At 55.3% G+C, this 16,622-nt stretch overlaps 1 protein-coding gene across 1 annotated transcript; it reads left to right on the plus strand.

Moving 5' to 3' along the window:
• The first annotated feature begins 487 nt into the window (after nt 1–487).
• Nucleotides 488–15,580, plus strand: MAP1S (microtubule associated protein 1S). The gene is made up of 7 exons (XM_036741896.1): nt 488–709; nt 5,155–5,256; nt 8,582–8,664; nt 9,262–9,402; nt 10,279–12,985; nt 13,539–13,774; nt 15,037–15,580. The coding sequence occupies exons 1-7, from the start codon at nt 538–540 to the stop codon at nt 15,190–15,192; spliced, it is 3,597 nt and encodes a 1,198-aa protein (XP_036597791.1). The 5' UTR covers nt 488–537; the 3' UTR covers nt 15,193–15,580.
• The last annotated feature ends 1,042 nt before the right edge of the window (nt 15,581–16,622 follow it).

A 16,622-nucleotide genomic window follows, 5' to 3' on the forward strand; every position in this document is an offset into this window, starting at 1 on the left:
TATACTAATATAACGTAACTTAATGAGCTGGCAATAAGAGCTCCTTCATGCTTGCAAATCACCTTATAAATATTGTCTCATTTAATATACGATATAACAATATACCATACTGCAATAGAATGTGATGTAATGTATTTCTACATACCTATAACAGCATTACAACTATAATTATTATGAGACAAAGGCACTGGGGGGAGGGGATGCAAGGAGGGGAGACAGGCAGACAAGGCCCAGCCTAACTTGCCAAGAGGAAGGGCCTTGCTCCTCCCTTTCCCAGGTCTCCTCTGGACCCCACCAATTCATCTAGCTCAATCCACCCAAGCCCCTCCATCGCCCATCTCGAGGCCCCTTTAAGGGAGGGGCGTGGCCTAAATCCTTCCCCACCCCCGACGCTCCGCCGGTTGGCTGCCGATGACATCACTGGGCGGGGCGGCGAGGGGGCCGGGGGGAGCGCTCAGGGCGGGCTCGGACCGGCGGGAGGGGGAGGGGGGGACGGAGAGATAGTCTGCTTCGGACGTCACGGCCCCGGGGCTGAAGATGGCGGCGGCGGCGGTGGCGGGGCCGGCGATCCCGGGGCGGCTACAGCCCCAGCCCGAGCCCCAGCCCCCGGCCCCGGCGGGCGGAAGCCGCTGCTCGCTGCTGGTCATCGTGGGCGGCGAGTGCGCCCGGCCGGGCCTGCTCCGCCCGGTGCTGGCCCAGCTGGAGAGAGGTGAGCCCGGCCCAGCTCGTCGAGGCTGCGTCCGCCGGGCGCTTGGAGATCCTCCTCGTTGGGAGGAGGGGTGCGCTTGGAGACCCTCCTCCTTGCGGGGGTGGTGGTGCGCTTGGAGATCATCCTCCTTGGGGGGAGGGTGCGCTTGGAGACCCTCTTCCTGGGGGGGGTGCGCTTTGAGACCCCCTTCCTGGGCGGGGTGCGCCTGGACACTCCTCTTGTGGGGCTGCGCTTGGAGATCCCCGCCTTGGGGTGGGGTGCGCTTGGAGGTCTTCTCGGGCGCGCTCGGAAATCCTCCCCTGGGGGGTTTGCGCTTGTAGAGCCTCCCCCGGGAATGCGTTTGGAAACCCTCCTCCTGGAGGTCACGCTGGGAGAGCCTCGTGGGCACGCTTGGAGATCCGGGGGCGGGGCGCGGGGGGTGGGGTGCCTCTGTGCTCTTGGAGATCCCCTTGCGCGCTCTTGGAGATCCCCTTGCGCGCTCTTGGAGATCACGGGGGGCACCTCGAGGACTCCACCCACCTCCCCTTCCCGGCCCCCGGGGGAGTAGGGGTCGGGTGGGCTGGGTCTGGCCCGGCTTGTCCCGACCCCTCTGGCCCGCCTGGGCGGCCTGGAGAGGAAGGAGGCTGTAGTTCCGTTATTTGGGAGGAGGGAGGTGGCCTGGGATGGAGGAATCGGGAAAGCTGAGTCCTGATTCCCGCGCGTCGCCTTAAAACTTAACTTCCCCTCGGTGGGCCTCAGTTTCCCCTTCTCACTCAGGCATTGTCCGTGGGGAAGCGACAGGGGAGTCCTTGAGAGCAGAGGTAGTCTCTCGTCTCTTTGCATTCCCGATGCTTGGCACAGTGCATGGCACATTATAGGCATTTAAAAGTTTGTTGTTAGCGGATAGAACGCTGCCCCTAGCTCTCCTATGTGCCAGGCACCGAGTTAAAAAACCAACCCAGTCCTGGTTCTCATGGAGAGTTCATAGACAAGGATTCAGTCCTTGGGATTTGGATCATAGCTGGGACAGACCTTAAAGGGCGTTGAATTCGTCTCCCTCATTTTGCAGAGGTGCCCACCCCCCCCATCATCGGGCACTTAATAGCCCTGTGACCAGGGGCGAATCACTTAACAGCTCAGAGTCAGAGCTTCCCCACCTGTAAAATGGGCATGGTCTGCCCCAGACTAGCTCTACTCTCTGGACCTGTCTCAGCCATCAGATGGGGAGGACAGTCCCTGCCTGGCCTCCCTCCCAGAGCCCGTGTGAATGGCAGATAAAAGTGAATGAAAAGGTGCTTGCTTCAGCTGGAAATTGTTTTATGGAAGGACTTATTTGTGCCCTCCCCTGATTGGTGGGGGGAGAGTGCTCTGACCCTGACCCTCCATGAATGAGATAAAATCTGGAAAGCTTTAGCACGGTGCCTGGCACACACAGACGATGCTTAATAAATGCTTTTTCACCTTCTGATGGCAAAACTAACAAATTGTGAAGAAAGGAAGAAGGAAAAAAAAAACCCTGCCAACCTCAGGGAGACCTGGGGTCGGTGCTTCTGTAGGGTGGGAGGGAAGCTTCACCCTGGCACTGGGGAAACCACACCTGAGAATCCATTCCCTAAGGCTCCCCACAACACTAATTGCTGGGGTGGAGAGGGAGGAGGCCCTGCCCTGCCCTGCCTTGCCCTATGGGGGGTTTGGCACCAGCTCCCTCCGTGAGTCACAGCTGCAAGGTGGAAGGCAGCCGTAGATGCCCGCTTCCCAGGTGCAGAACGGCAGACCTGGAAGGGGCCTTAGAACAAGCATAGTTTGTGCTAAGAGGGCCTTGGCAGTATGTTTGCCACTGCCCCCAATCTACCTCATCATGCCCTGATGTTTGAGGGCCTGGGCAACACTGTTTTTCATCTTTGTATATCCCCAGTGGCCCACCCAGGTCCTTGGACATAGAATGGTCTTTAGAAATGTTCATTGAATTCAATTGCCGGGGCTGGTAGGGTCCTTGGTCTGTAAGCATTTAGTTTGTGCTTACCATATGCTGGGCACTAGGCTGAGCTTGCAAGGTACTGGGAGTGCAGAGAAAGTCCCTGCTCTCAAGGAGCATACACTGTAATGAGTAAGATAAGTATCTCCGTTCATAAAAGCTATAGAGTAGATGAAGGTGTTTATATGCACCTGAAAGAATGTCAGAGGGGGAAGTCTTAGAACCCAGAAAGTCAGAGCTAGGAGGACCCTTAGAATCTAGAATGTCAGAGCTGGGAGAGTTCTTAGAACCCGGAATGCCAAAGCTGGGAAGGCTTCTAGAACACAGAATGTCAGAGCTAGGGCCCTTAGAACATAGGATGTCAGAGCTGGGAGAGTCCTTAGAACCCAGAATGTCAAAGCTGGGAAGGCTCCTGGAACACAGAATGTCAGAACTGGGAGGGCCCTTAGAACAAAGGATGTTAGAACTGGGAGAGTCCTTAGAACCCAGAATGGCAAAGTGGGAAGGCTTCTAGAACACAGAATGTCAGAGCTGGGAGGGTCCTTAAAACACAGGATGTCAGAGCTGAGAGGGCCCTTAGAACACAGGATGTCAGAGCTGGGAGAGTCATTAGAACCCAGAATGCCAAAGCTGGGAGGGTCCTTAGAACACACAATGTCAGAGCTTGGAGGGCCCTTAGAACACAGGATGTCAGAGCTGGGAGGGCCCTTGGAACACAGGTTGTCAGGTCTGGGAGAGTCCTTAGAGCTCAGAATGCCAAAGCTGGGAAGGCTCCTAGAACACAGAATGTCAGAGCTGGGAGGGCCCTTAGAACAGAGTATGTCAGCTGGGAGAGTCCTTAGAACCCAGAATGCCAAAGCTGGGAAGGCTCCTAGAACACAGAATGTCAGAGTTGGGAGGGCCCTTAGAACACAGGATGTCAGAGCTGGGAGGGCCCTTAGAACACAGGATGTCAGAGTTGGGAAGGCTCTTAGAACACACAGCATGTCAATTGTGGAAGGGCACGAACACATAAAATGTCTCCATTTTGTTAGGGAAGTGAACCCTTTGCCCTCCTCTCTGTGTCCAGTGGGTAGGATCCCAGGACAGCAGTCTCCAGTCTATACTTTACTGGGTAAGAAAACCCAGCATCACCCCACCCTGTGTTTGGTGGGGGAGGAAATGCAGCAGTCATGTGTGTTCCCAGCTCGGGATCAGCAGGGCTCCTGCCTCCTGTGGCAGGAGGAGATGGAACATGGATGGATACAAAGCCAGAAGCCAGGGGATATAGGCTTTGTAGGTTTGTAGGGATGTTGGAAGGACTGTGGGGAGGAGGGTCTCAGACGCCCTTGCACTCCCCCTTCTGTATCAATGCGGGGTAGCTATCGCTTTTTGTCTCCACACCTGATGGTATGATGAGGTAACTGAGCAAGGCTCTCCTTTCTGGGCCTCAGTTTCTCTTCTTGCAGAATGAGATTGGATCAGCTGGATTGCTCCCAGCTCTGACATTTTCTGGTTTTTTTTTTTTTTAAATTTAGGTTATTATTGGTATCTTTTGGTTTTCTCTCTCTCAACTTTCCCAATATAGTCCTCACTTCTCCCCCCATCCCCCTTCAAGTCATGTCTTTCTAAAAGGGGCCTGGGAGGTGGAGGGGTTAACAACAATTTAGCAAAACTAGCCAACTGATAGGGAAGGTCAGGCATTATCTGTAGCATTCCACACCCCAAGTCCACCTCTGCAAAAAAGGGAGGTGCCTTCTGCTATCTGTCCTTTGGGGCCCAGCTTGGGCATTCTCATCTATCAGCATTCATTTTCAGAAGTTTTGTTCTTCAGCTCTTCATTGTTGTAGTCATTGAAGATTCTATTTTCCAGGCCCTGGTTGCTTCCATGCTCTCAGCGCAGTAATATTCCATCACATTTATATACAGCAATTTATATAACCATTCCCCAAGTGATGCGCATCTACTCTGTTTCTCTGCTGCTACAAAAAAAAGGGACTGCTATAAATATTTTAGTGTGTCTGGGACCTTTGTTTGAATACATTGACCTCCTTGGGGTACATGCCAGGCAGTGGAATGTCTGGGTCAAAGGGTAGAGACACTTTCTTAGTGTGGCTTTCTTTGAATAATCACAAATTGTTTTCCACAATGGTCGGGCCAATTCAGATCTCCACCAGCAGTCATGAATATGTTTGTCTTTCCATCATTGGCTCTGCCATTCTACAGTTTAAGGGGCTCTTCCAGCTCTGATATTCTTTATCCGAAGGCATGTGCCTCCCTCTCTCCAGCTCTGATGTTGTAGCTCGAAGGTCTTCCTCAGCTCTTTGGACAAGAAGAAGATGTGAGAATGTGAGGAAAAAGGAAAAAGTATATTAGGATAGGAGGAGGCTGGGAATTTATCTTTCTGTGTGACTTATTCCTGAGACTTCTCTGAACTGGCCTCTTAGAGGTGCCAAATAGGGCAGTCTGTGAAGGCGGGCCATAGTAACATGCTGTCTCCTCTCCACAATAGGGCTCCGCTCTTGGGATGTTGACCCAGGCATCTGTAATCTGGATGAGCAGCTAAAAATATTTGTCTCCCGTCACTCAGCTACATTCTCCAGCATTGTGAAAGGTAAGGGGGGGTTCTGGGATGATTTTGTGTGTGTGTGTGTGTGTGTGTGTGTGTGTGTGTGTGTGTTAGGGATCACAAGCCCTAACTTCCCTCCTGTTTGGCTTTCTTACCCCATCCCTCATCCAGGCTGGTCTGTGAATACTTCAGCCTCAACTCTTGGTTTTGATGGAGGGCGCAATTCATATAAAACTTTCAGTTCTGAGCACCACATTTTAGGAAGGAGAGGAATAACTTGGAGATGATGCCAGAGAGGACAGCCAGGATGGTTGAGGGCTACCCTGAGAATTAGCTGAAAGAACTGGGAGTGTTTAGCCCAGGAGGCTGACGACCACCGTCTTAAGGTATTTGAAAGTCTGTCTTTCAAGGAAGAATTAGATGATCTGTTTAGGAGGACCTGATAGAGGAAGAAACAGGACCAGAGAGGGTAAGGCATTTGGTAAGGTCACACAGGCAGGAGGTACCTGAGCCGGGATTACATAAGGTCCCTGTGAATCATTTTAGGCTGTGAGAGGGACCTGGTGGGTCAGGATGATGTCACATGGTGTGTGCCCCTGGGGCCAGGCAGGCAGGTGGATGCAGTTGGAGACCCAGAGGGTAATTTCTCTGGGAATGAAATACACTGGACAGGGTTAGTCGGAGTCTTCCGTGTGGGGAGTTTACAGAGTGCTTTGCACATGGCTTCTCATTTGAGGGTAATGATCCTGCTATGACTTAGATGCTGCGGGGTTTATTACCTCCCCATTTTCTAGGCGAGACTCCAAGAAACCCAGGGTCACACAGCTAGGAAGTGTCAGGAGCAAGTTTTGAACTCTAAACCCAGGGCTCCCTCTCCCTACTACCTGACTTCACGTATAGCTATGAGCAGTGGTAAACCTCCACGTTTAGAAAAACGTGCGAGGGGGAGTGGGCTAGAAGGAAGAACTGGTGTTGTTGTTAATATGGTATGTTGTTGACAATATTGTCGGTAGGTCATAGAATTGGAAATGGAGAGTTAACAGAGCCTGAAACGCCTGAGACTTAGTTGTGGGCTCTGAGGAACCATGGCCTAACCAAGCCCCCCACAGCAGCAGCACCTGAGCTGGGACAATGAAAAGAATACAGGATGTGGAGCCAGATCACAGTTCTGCTCCTTTGAATCCAGCTGTCTGGGGCTTCTTGATTTTTCTTCCCACACGGCCCTCTGTCTCTCAGCTTCAGGCATTCTCTCTGGCCATCCCCCTCACCTGGAACGCTCTCCCTCCTCTGCTCTGACCACTGACCTCCCTGGCTTCCTTTAAGTCCCAACTCAGATCCATCCTTCTACAGGAAGCCTTCTGAATCCCTCTTCATTCCAGGGCCTTCCCTCTGCTCATCATCTCCTACTTATTTGTCCATGGCTTTCTTTGTAAACATTTGTTTGCTTTTGGTCTCCCCCATTAGACTGTAAGCTCCTCGAGGGAAGGGGCTGGCTTTTACCTCTTTTTGTACCCCCAGTGCTTAGCACAGAGCCCAGCACATAGTAGGTCCTTAATAAATATTCATTGATTGATTGGAATGCTCTCCCTCCTCCCCTCTGCCTCTCAGAATCCCTGCTTCCTGCAGACTCTTCAGTCTTCCTTCTACAGGATGCCTTGCCCCAGCTGCCCGTGGCTTTCTCCCCAAGGTTATGCTCTCTCCCTGTTTTTGTTTTTTGTTTTTAAATATACCTACGTGTGCATGATTGTGCCCTGGTTGGAATGTAGACTGTTTGAAGATAGGGAATATTTTTGTGTTTTTTGCATTTTCAGAGCCTGGTACTGAATCACTACTTGCTGATTCATTAATTCCTCCCTGTGTGACCTTGGGGCAGTCAGTTGACTTCTCCAGGCCTCCTTTTTCTTGTGGGTAACAGGAGGGGATTGAGCTAGATGACCCTGGTGCTCCCTTTCGGCCATGATCCTGTCTATGGAGGAGAGCTGCACAGAGAGGGGGAAGGGAGCCTGAGAGGCAGGGTCTCCAGGGACCAGAGGTGGAGCTGATGTCAGATCTTTCCTCCTCGCTCTCCTCCGACTTCCCTGTCAGCACCCTGTGGCCAGGGCATCTGTCCCTTCAGTTTTCCCTCAGAACAGCCAGTCTCATCAGAATTTTTGCCCCTCAGAAGGCCCTGAGGTGGGGTGGGTACCTGACACCTGGTGCTGAGGGGGCATCAAAGGGCAGCTGGCCTAGAAGATGATGATGATGATGTAACCGAGCTTTTTAGGCCCCAGGTATAGGTCCCTGCTTCCATTTCAGAGAAGCTAGCAGTGCCAGATCCCTGGGACCTGAGTGCTCTGTGGGCTGGCACTTAGTTCTCTTCCTTCCCCAGATATCTGGAGTAGGTGGTAAAGGAGGGGGCAGAGTAGCTGCTGAGAGCCCATGGAGTGTTTGCTGAGTGGGTGTCTGGCATGGACCTGGCCATGGGAGGGGCAGGAGAACCTGGCTGTTTGCCCCAGACCCTCAGTGACTAGACAGAGGGCCAGACCCTGAGATTGACCACATGGGTCTTTAATACAGAGATTCCCCCCTCCCCCCAGGCCACACAGCTGCCGCTGCCCAATGATGATGGCCCCCAGTCCTTGATCCTATGTCCAGGTAGAAACACAGAGAAACAGGCCTGCTCTCCCTTTCCTAGCTAGTGGGAAGGAAATGTCGTGACTTGTATTGTCTTGTTGAAGTCCAGCTTCCTGTCCTGAATCTGCTGGCCAGCTGGCTGGGGGATGCAGCCAGCTTCAGTTTGAGGTGATGTTGGTGGAGGGAAGAGAGATAATAGACCTGTTTTCTACCCCTCGCCCTCCTTCGAAGAGTTTGAGTTTCACCCTCCAACTAGCTAGGCATAAGTCACAAACATTCTGTGACCTGAGGGCCCTCCTCCTCTTTGACACTATGTTCCAGGAGCCCTCCCTGCTCTGGCTTTCTGTGTTCTAAGGGCCCTTCCATTCTCGATGTTCTGTGTTCTAGGGACCCTTCCAGCTCTGAAGTTCTCTGTTCTAAGGACCCTCCCAGTCCTGACAGTCTGGGTTCTAAGGACCCTCCCAGCCCTGACATTCTGCATTCTAAGGACCCTTCAGCTCTGACTTTCTGGGTTCTAAGGGTCCTCCCAGTTCTGAAGTTCTCTGTTCTAAGGACCCTCTCAGTTCTGACTTTCTAGGTTCTAAGGATCCTCCCAGCCCTGACAGTCTAGGTTCTAAGGACCTTCTCAGCCCTGACATTTGGGGTTCTAAGGATCCTCCCAGCCCTGACATTCTGGGTTCTAAGGACCCTCCCAGCTCTGACATTCTGGGTTCTAAGGACCCTCCCAGCTCTGACATTCTCTCTTCTGTGATTTCAGGTCAAAGGAGCCTCCACCACCGGGGAGAAGAGCTAGAAACTCTGGTGCTGCTGAACCCCTCGGACAAGTCCCTAGTTGATGAGGTAGGCACCTGGCAAGTTGGTGGGGATAGCCTCTATGAGTTACTGTCAGTATGAGGGGGACTGGCCCTGTTCTCAGGTTTCCAAGCCTCACTTTCTCTCTCCAGCCATCTCTCCCCACCCCCATTCCTAAACCTCCTGGTCTTCCTGTCAATCAGCAGTCAGTGTGGATTTATTTAGTGCTCCCTTTGAGCCTGGCTCTGTGCTTAGCACTAGGGATACAAAGAAAGAATAGACCCTGCCCTCCATGGGTCACAATCTAAGAGCAGAGACAACATGCAAGAAAAACAACGTACATACAAGATCTGGCTGGTGTAAATGGCCAGTAATTGCAGAGGGGAAGCACTCACATTGGGGTCAGGGAGGAGAGGAGAGGAGGGACCTCCCCCCATCTCAGTCCCTTTGACACTGTTCTCTCCCTGGATCACCTGTCTGATCATCTCCACTTGTAGAGCATTGAATGGCAGAGCTGGCAGGGAGGTGGGAGGGCCCTCAGAACGTGGAGGGATGGTGGGCTGTGGATGGAGAGATGAGGAAGCGGGGGAGCCCTACTGGGTATGTGCTGACTCGATTTCCCTCCCTGCTCTGGTCCTGCCCCAGCTGCGGAACCTGCTCCTGGAGCCTTCGTACCATAAGCTGCTGGTGCTGGCTGGCCCCTATGTGGAAGACACAGGGGAGCTCCTGCTGCAGACAGGGGGCTTCTCCCCCCGGCACTTCTTCCAGATTCTGTCTGATAAAGAGGTGAGCTGGCCTTGGCCCTGGGCGGGGGATGGGGGAGGGAGGAGGAGGCTCTCCCCCCCACCCTCGCCACCGCCCGCCCCTTCTTGCCTTCTCCCCATGGTCTGCTTTAGTTCTGACCAGAGGGTCACTGCCAAAGAGCTGCTGTGAGAGAGAGACCAGCGGGGGCCATGTCGCTCCCCTCCCTTCAACCCCCCCTCCTCCAACCCCCCCTGCCAGTGGTTTTGATACCTTTCCAGGGGCCCTTGGTCTCACTGACTGGGGAGAAGGGGAGGGATAAGGCCTTGGACAGAAGGGCTGGGGCTGAGGGATGAGATGATCAGACAGACAGAACCTTCCAGGCCAGGGTGGGCAGAGGGGGTGGTGGGTGGAAGGTTCTGAAACAAGGAAAGAGAGGAAAGAGGCAGGATCTCATGGGAGTCCCTAGGCCAGCAGGGCCCTTTCTTAATGTCTGATTCCAGTGTACCCAAATTCCTTATTCAGAAGTTACGCCCTGGACTCTTCTGGGCCATCCCCGAGGGATGGGTGGAGGTCCAGAGATGCTGGAGAGGCCTTAGACAGTACTAGGCCTGGAGTAAGGGAAGCCAGCTCCTGATGGCTACTTGCTGCCATGTGGTCTTGGGCTGCTTCCCTCTCTGACTTCAGTGACCTCCCTGAAATGCGGGCAGTATCCTCATACCCTTAGCACCCCAAAGTGCTCTGGCAATGAGAACTGTGGTTTTGGGGTGATCTGCTTGAGGTCCTTCAATGAAAGTGGGGCAGAGTCAGGACTCAAATCCAGAGTTCCCACCTTGCTCCAGATGAAGCAAGGTCCTGGTAGAGGGTCTCTTCTAGGTACTGAATGCCTGAGCCCAGCCTCATATTTGCCTCCTCCTCCAGATTGAGGACCTCCGGAGCTCTGCACCCTCTTCGGCCCTCCCGAAGCTCACCATCACCTGCCCTGACTTTGGGGAGTGGGCATACCCTGGGTTGGATGGCTCTGGCCTCCAGGACTTTGTCGAGCTGCAGCTGAACCCCACCGGGTGCCGGCCAGAGTCGGAAGGGCTTCGTGAGTTCCTGGAGTATGTGGCAGAGTCCCTAGAGCCACCTTCCCCTTTCGACCTCCTGGAGCCCCCAGCGACGGCGGGATTCCTCAAGATCTCTCGGCCCTGCTGCTATGTCTTTCCTGGCGGACTGGGTGATGCCGCCTTCTTTGCTGTCAATGGCTTCACTGTGCTGGTGAATGGTGGCTCTAGCGCCCGGTCCAGCTTTTGGAAGCTGGTGAGACACCTGGACCGTGTGGACGCAGTGCTGGCGACCCGGGCCGACAGCCTACCAGGCATCAACAGCCTGCTCAGGAGGAAGTTGGCGGAACGGGACGAGGAGGCTGCGGGGGTTGCCATTGGAGGTGGGCGAGGGAGCGAAGACTGGCTCCGCCACCTCATTTCCCCTGACCTGGGTGTGGTCTTCCTCAACACTGGGGAGCGGCGCCCTGTGTGGGGGGATGATGAGGCCGGCTTGGCCCTGGGCTACCTGGAGCGGCTGGGCATCACACCCACACCCCTGTGCCGTGGCCCGGTGCCCTCTGAGCCCATGGTGTTGTTTCTGAAGATGGGAGTGGGCCGGCTGGACATGTACATACTCCATCCGCCACGGACTGGTACTGGCCGAGAGTCAGCCCTGCCAAGCCTGGCAGCGTCGGCCTGTGCCCTGCTTGTCTGGCACCCCGCCAGCCCCACAGAGAAGATCGTGCGTGTTCTTTTCCCCGGCTGCACCCCGCAGAGCCGGCTCCTGGAGGGGCTGGCCAAATTGCAGCACCTGGCTTTTCTCCAACAGCCAGTGGTGACCCCCCAGGACCTGGAGGCCCCAGGACCCGGGCCGGGGAGGGCAGAGAGCAAGGAGAGCTTGCGCTCAGTCTCCAGGAGCAGCCTGGCTGATGGAGCCCGACCAGTGAGGGCAGAGAGGAAGGAGGCCAAGCCAGCGACTGCAAGAGAACGGCCCCGGGGCCCTGCAGACGATCTTCCTAAACTGGGCAAGGAGCGGAGCCTCTCAATTAAGAAGGAGGGAGCTCGGGGGGAGGCCCCAGCACGCAAGGAAGAGAAGAGAATCAGCCGGAAAGAGGATGGGGCCCTCAAGAAAGAGCCCAGGGCAGAGGGGAAGCTCAAGGCTGACCACGTCAAGAAGGACTCCAGAGCAGAGGACAAGAAGGTGGGGGCCGCCAGGATTCCTGCCCGCCGGACGACTTCGACAGCAGCCGAGCAGCCTTTGCCCTCCCGACCTGGGAGTGTACGGAGGAGCAATGTGCAGCCCACCCCTAAGGGTCCCGACAAGAGCCATGCTCGGGCAGCCCTCAAGGATCCTGGAGCCTCCAAGGTGGGCAGCTCCAAAAGCAGGGAAACATCTAGGACCTCTGGCCCAGGAGGTGACTCCACCCTGGAAGGGGAGAGCCCATCTGTCTTCCGCTGTCGTGAGGGCTGTCCCTCATCAGTCCCAGGCTCCCCATCTCCCCTGGCCAAGACACCCCCTGGAGAGCAAAGCCTGGAGCTGGGCCTGGGGTCTACCCCACCTTTGGAGGGTCTGATGAACCACATTGGGGAAGCTGGTGAGGATGGAGGAGGTGGTGGCAGCTCGGAGGAGAAGACCCTGGAGCTGATGTCTCCTGCCAGCTCAGTGGGCCCCACGCCCTCCCCTGCTGGCCCCCGGAAGCCCCCTGAGGGCGCAGAGCGGTTGGCTCTCAGCCCCTTCCGAGAGGCAGGTCCAGATGTCTCGCCCACGGTCACCACTCCCTCGCTGCCAGCAGAGGTGGGCTCCCCACACTCCACGGAGGTAGACGAGTCCTTGTCTGTCTCCTTTGAGCAGGTGGTTCCTCCCCCAGTGGCAGCTGGTGACGTAGAACCAGGCAAGGTGGGGCTGAGCCTCCCGCTAAGGGCGCCAGCCATGCGGGCACCACGCTCAGCCTCGCCCCATGATGTGGATCTGTGCCTGGTGTCCCCCTGTGAGTTTGAGCACCCCAAGTCAGCCCTGTCCCCAGGAGGCCCAGCCAGCCCCCGAGACGTCTCCAATGACAGCAGCGCTCGCTCCCAGGAGCTAGCCCGAGGGCACCGGGGGGGCGGAGGGCACCCTGAGGAGACCCCACCCACCTCGGTGAGCGAATCACTGCCCACCCTCTCGGACTCGGACCCCCCACCCACAGCAGAAGATGGGCCCTCGATGGAACCAGACTCAGATGAGGAAGACACAGAGAACTATGGCCCTGCCCGGGATCCCCTGCCTGCCCCAATGAAGGACCCACCCCCCCTGCCTGCCCAACCAGGCATCTGCATGGTAGATCCTGAGACACTCCCCCCCGACCACCACAAACGACGTGAAACTGCCAGCCGGGCCTCCTCCCGCAAGGCACCCTCCCGGACGGGTCCTAGCCCTGGGACTACCAAGGCTGTCCTTGGGTCAGGCCCCAAGGCCAGGGGGCCTCTTAGCCACACCCTTAGCAGTACCAGAAGTGAACCCACGGATAGGGGTCCTCGACTGGGTGCTGATGTCAAAGGGAGCTTGGCTGGGCGTGGTGTAGGCAGTAGTGGGGCCAAGGCAGGTCCCCGAGGTGCATCAGGTGAGTACATTCTCTTTGAGTTGGGGAGGAGGCTGGTATGAGAAAGAGAGAGCACCCCCACTCCCAATGAGAATCCCCTTTAGAGAATGGGGGGGCACTTATTTCTGGAGCTACTGGGGATCAGGGCTGGGAAAGGCTGTGGGTGGACCTAGGTCACTAATTGGGACAGACTAGGAGCCATGTGTTATAGCTGGGCTTAGCCTGGGAGCCGTGGGTAGCAGGGAGAGGCCATTGGCTATCGAGGGGGAACTAGACCCTAAAGCTGTGGGAGGAAAAGGTCCCAGAGAGGGTAGGTGGGCTCAAGCTTGTGGCAAGAGCCTCAGGATTGCCCAGAGTGCTGGTGGGGAAGAAATGAGGAGCCCCACAGAGTCCCAGATGACCCTGAAGCCTGGGCTCCTCTGGTCATACTGAGGCCCCCACTGCCTACAAGGCTCCCCACCCCTACTTGGTCTCTACCTTCTCCCTTGGGGAAGGTTGGTGTCCCTGATTGGGAGGGAGCAAGCAGGGAGCCATCCATGAACCGAAGTCACCATGGGTGGTTTTCTCTCTGCAGGGTCAGCCCTAGGCCGAGCAGGCAGTTGTACCATCCCTCCGGGGCCCCCCGTCTACCTGGACTTGGCTTACCTGCCAGGTGGGGCCAGTGCCCGCTCTGTAGATGAGGAGTTTTTCCGGAGAGTTCGAGCCCTCTGCTACGTCATCAGCGGCCATGACCAGGGCAAGGAGGAGGCCATGAGGGGCATCTTGGACGCGCTGCTGGCTGGGAAAGAGTGCTGGGAAGCGGACCTCCAGGTGGGCACAGGGCAGCTTTCTGGGCCTAGCCCTGGCCTAGGTACATGAAGGGGGAGGCAGAGATGCCAGAGAGAAGACCGTTGACCCTGTCTTTTTTTTTTTTTTTTTGAGGGGGAAGGCAGGGCAATTGGGGTTAAGTGACTTGCCCAAGGTCACACAGCTAGTGTTAAGTGTCTGAGGCTGTAATTGAACTCAGGTCCTCCTGACTCCAGGGCCAGTGCTGTATTCACTGTACCACCTAGCTGCCCCCTTGACCCTGTCTTCAGGGGGCTTATGGGTCAGAGGTGGCTATGACAATAACTCTGATTTATGTCAAAACCCAATGTAGGAGTTCTTTACCTGGGATCCATGAACTGCGTGTGCATGCCTGTATAGACATGCGTATGCACACACAACATACATGGATATGTACACATGTACGTGCATTCACGTATGTTACATGTCTGCATGTGTGTGTCTATGTACATATCTATTTCCTTGGAAGTTTTATGTATTTTATTTTATGCCACACCTGCTCTTGGCAAAGAATACAAGGATGGGGGCACAAGAAGCCCGGCACTTTGGGCCTTGATGTTTCTCCAATCTCTTCCGGCTCTAAAATCTGCAGCTGAGAATTCTAGGCCTGGGCTTCCTTTTCCCGTGCCCCCCTGATCTGTGTTGGCAGAAATAGGTAGAGAGAGATTGGGTGTGTGTAATTGTGCAGAACATGCTGACTGTGTTGGGTATGTAGAGGTGAGGGGCAATCCAGGGAGGCTTCTGGGAGGAGGGCTTTGAAGGACAGATTTAGGTGCAGCTTGACAACCCTCTTGGCAGGATGGGAAAACAGAATCAACAAAGACACATGAGGCCCGAAGGAGCCTGGGGTGGATTCACAGGGGCCCCGTGGGACCATCTCCACTGGGGCTGGAGCCCAAGTCTAGATAGAAAAGTGATGAGAGAAGTTTGGAATTAATTTGGAAGCCTCGAACGCCAGGAAAAGTAGACAGGCGAGACTCAGGTAGGGAAAGAAATGACCAAGCGATGAAGAAAGGCTGGGCCTGCTCTTCGGCCTGACCCAGTAAGATGTGAGCCTGGGAACATGAGGATGTTCTGACTTCCCTCCCCCGACCCAGGATGTGTCTATACTGCATTTGTGGCAAGGAGGAGGGTCCATACTCTTTCCTTTGGTTCTTCTTTGGGCCCCAGGGCCTGGAGCTCCCCAGGACTCCATAAAGGGTGGCCCATCCCAGGGTGTGCCCTTCAATCCCTCTCTCTGTCTCTAGGTGACCCTCATCCCTACGTTTGACTCCCTGGCCATGCACGAGTGGTACCAGGAGACACATGGGCGACAGCAGGACCTTGGCATCACCGTGCTTGGCAGCAACAGCACCGTCGCTATGCAGGACGAGACCTTCCCCGCCTGCAAGGTGGAGTTCTAGCACTACCCTGGCCACCTCTGACCCTCACCAGCCTCATGTGGGCACTTGGGCACACACCCGTGTGTGTACACACATGGGCACACATGCAGATGCACACCTGGGTGGACGTGCGCGCTCACACACACACACACACACACACACACACACACACACGCACCACTGAGCCTCCAGCCAGAGGCATAGTCCAAGTACCACTTTCCTGGTGGTGGGCAAAGGGAAGTGGAGCCTATGTCCCAGGGTTAGGAGGGGTTCTAGAGAGGCCCCCAGCCTTCACCCACTCCTCCCCATCCCGATCCTGCTCCCACACATATCCAGATTGTCTGTCTGTCTGCCCAACTTCACTGACACACAGCATTAAAAGGAGCGTCACTTTTCTGCTCCACCCTTGGCCTGGCCTGGCTCCTTTCTGGGGATTGTAGAGGTGTGGGGCCATGAGGGGTGAAGGCCAGGAATGGGGACTAGGTGCTGGGGGAGGGAGAGACCTAGGTTAGAGCCATGAGGAATGTGAGAATGTGGAACGTCAGAGCTGGGAGGGCCCTTAAAACAAGGGATGGCAGAGCTGGGAGGCCCCTTAAAATACAGGATGTCAGAGCTGGGAGGGCCCTTAGAACAAGGGATGGCAGAGCTGGGAGGGTGCTTAGGACATAACATGACACCTAGAAGAGTCCTTACAGTGTAGAACATAGACTCTAAGCTGGGAAGAACCATATAATACATATAATACATCAGATATTTAAGTGACCAGCATGTGCTGTGCTAGGTGCTAGAGAAATCCAGAATGGAAATAGGCCAGGGTCCCAGGCTTCCGGGGATCTCACGCTAGTCATGAGGTAAGACACAGAGATGGATCACTGGTGTGTAAGATAATTCATGAGAGGGATACACAGGGCCAGGGTTACATGTGAGGTCTAAAGGGGGAGAATCTTCTGGAATGGAACAGCCTTGGCCTGTAAGACAGAGCCAGGAGTGAAGGAACCAGGAGCTGGCCACTCCAAGGAGGCCCATCCAGGCCTGAGAGGAGGATGAGCCTCCTAACAATCAGAGCTGCCCTCCCCATCCCCCCTCCCCCAGCCACCTGCTTCAGGAAAGCCTCTGAGTGGCACCCACACAGCCTCCTTCCCTCCCTGGTGGTCTGCATTCACCTTCTTGGGCATCTTGTAGCGGGGGCACCTTTTGGAGCTGAGTTAGCTTAGGTGTCCCCTGAGGACCCTTCTGACTCACATTTGGGGATTCTGTGACCAGGAAATCAGAGGAGGCTTCCTGGTGGAGGTGGCAATTAAGTTGGTCTGTAAAGGATAGGGGGAAATGAAATCAGTGAAGGGGGTAGGGAGGACATTGCAGGCAGAGGAATTGTCATAAGCCGAGGCTCAAAGGCCGGGCAGTGTGTGGTCCATTGAGGTGGCCATGTGGCTGCCACATTGAGACTGTCT

Source organism: Trichosurus vulpecula, chromosome 1, assembly GCF_011100635.1.
Source record: "Trichosurus vulpecula isolate mTriVul1 chromosome 1, mTriVul1.pri, whole genome shotgun sequence".
Classification (NCBI taxonomy): domain Eukaryota; kingdom Metazoa; phylum Chordata; class Mammalia; order Diprotodontia; family Phalangeridae; genus Trichosurus; species Trichosurus vulpecula.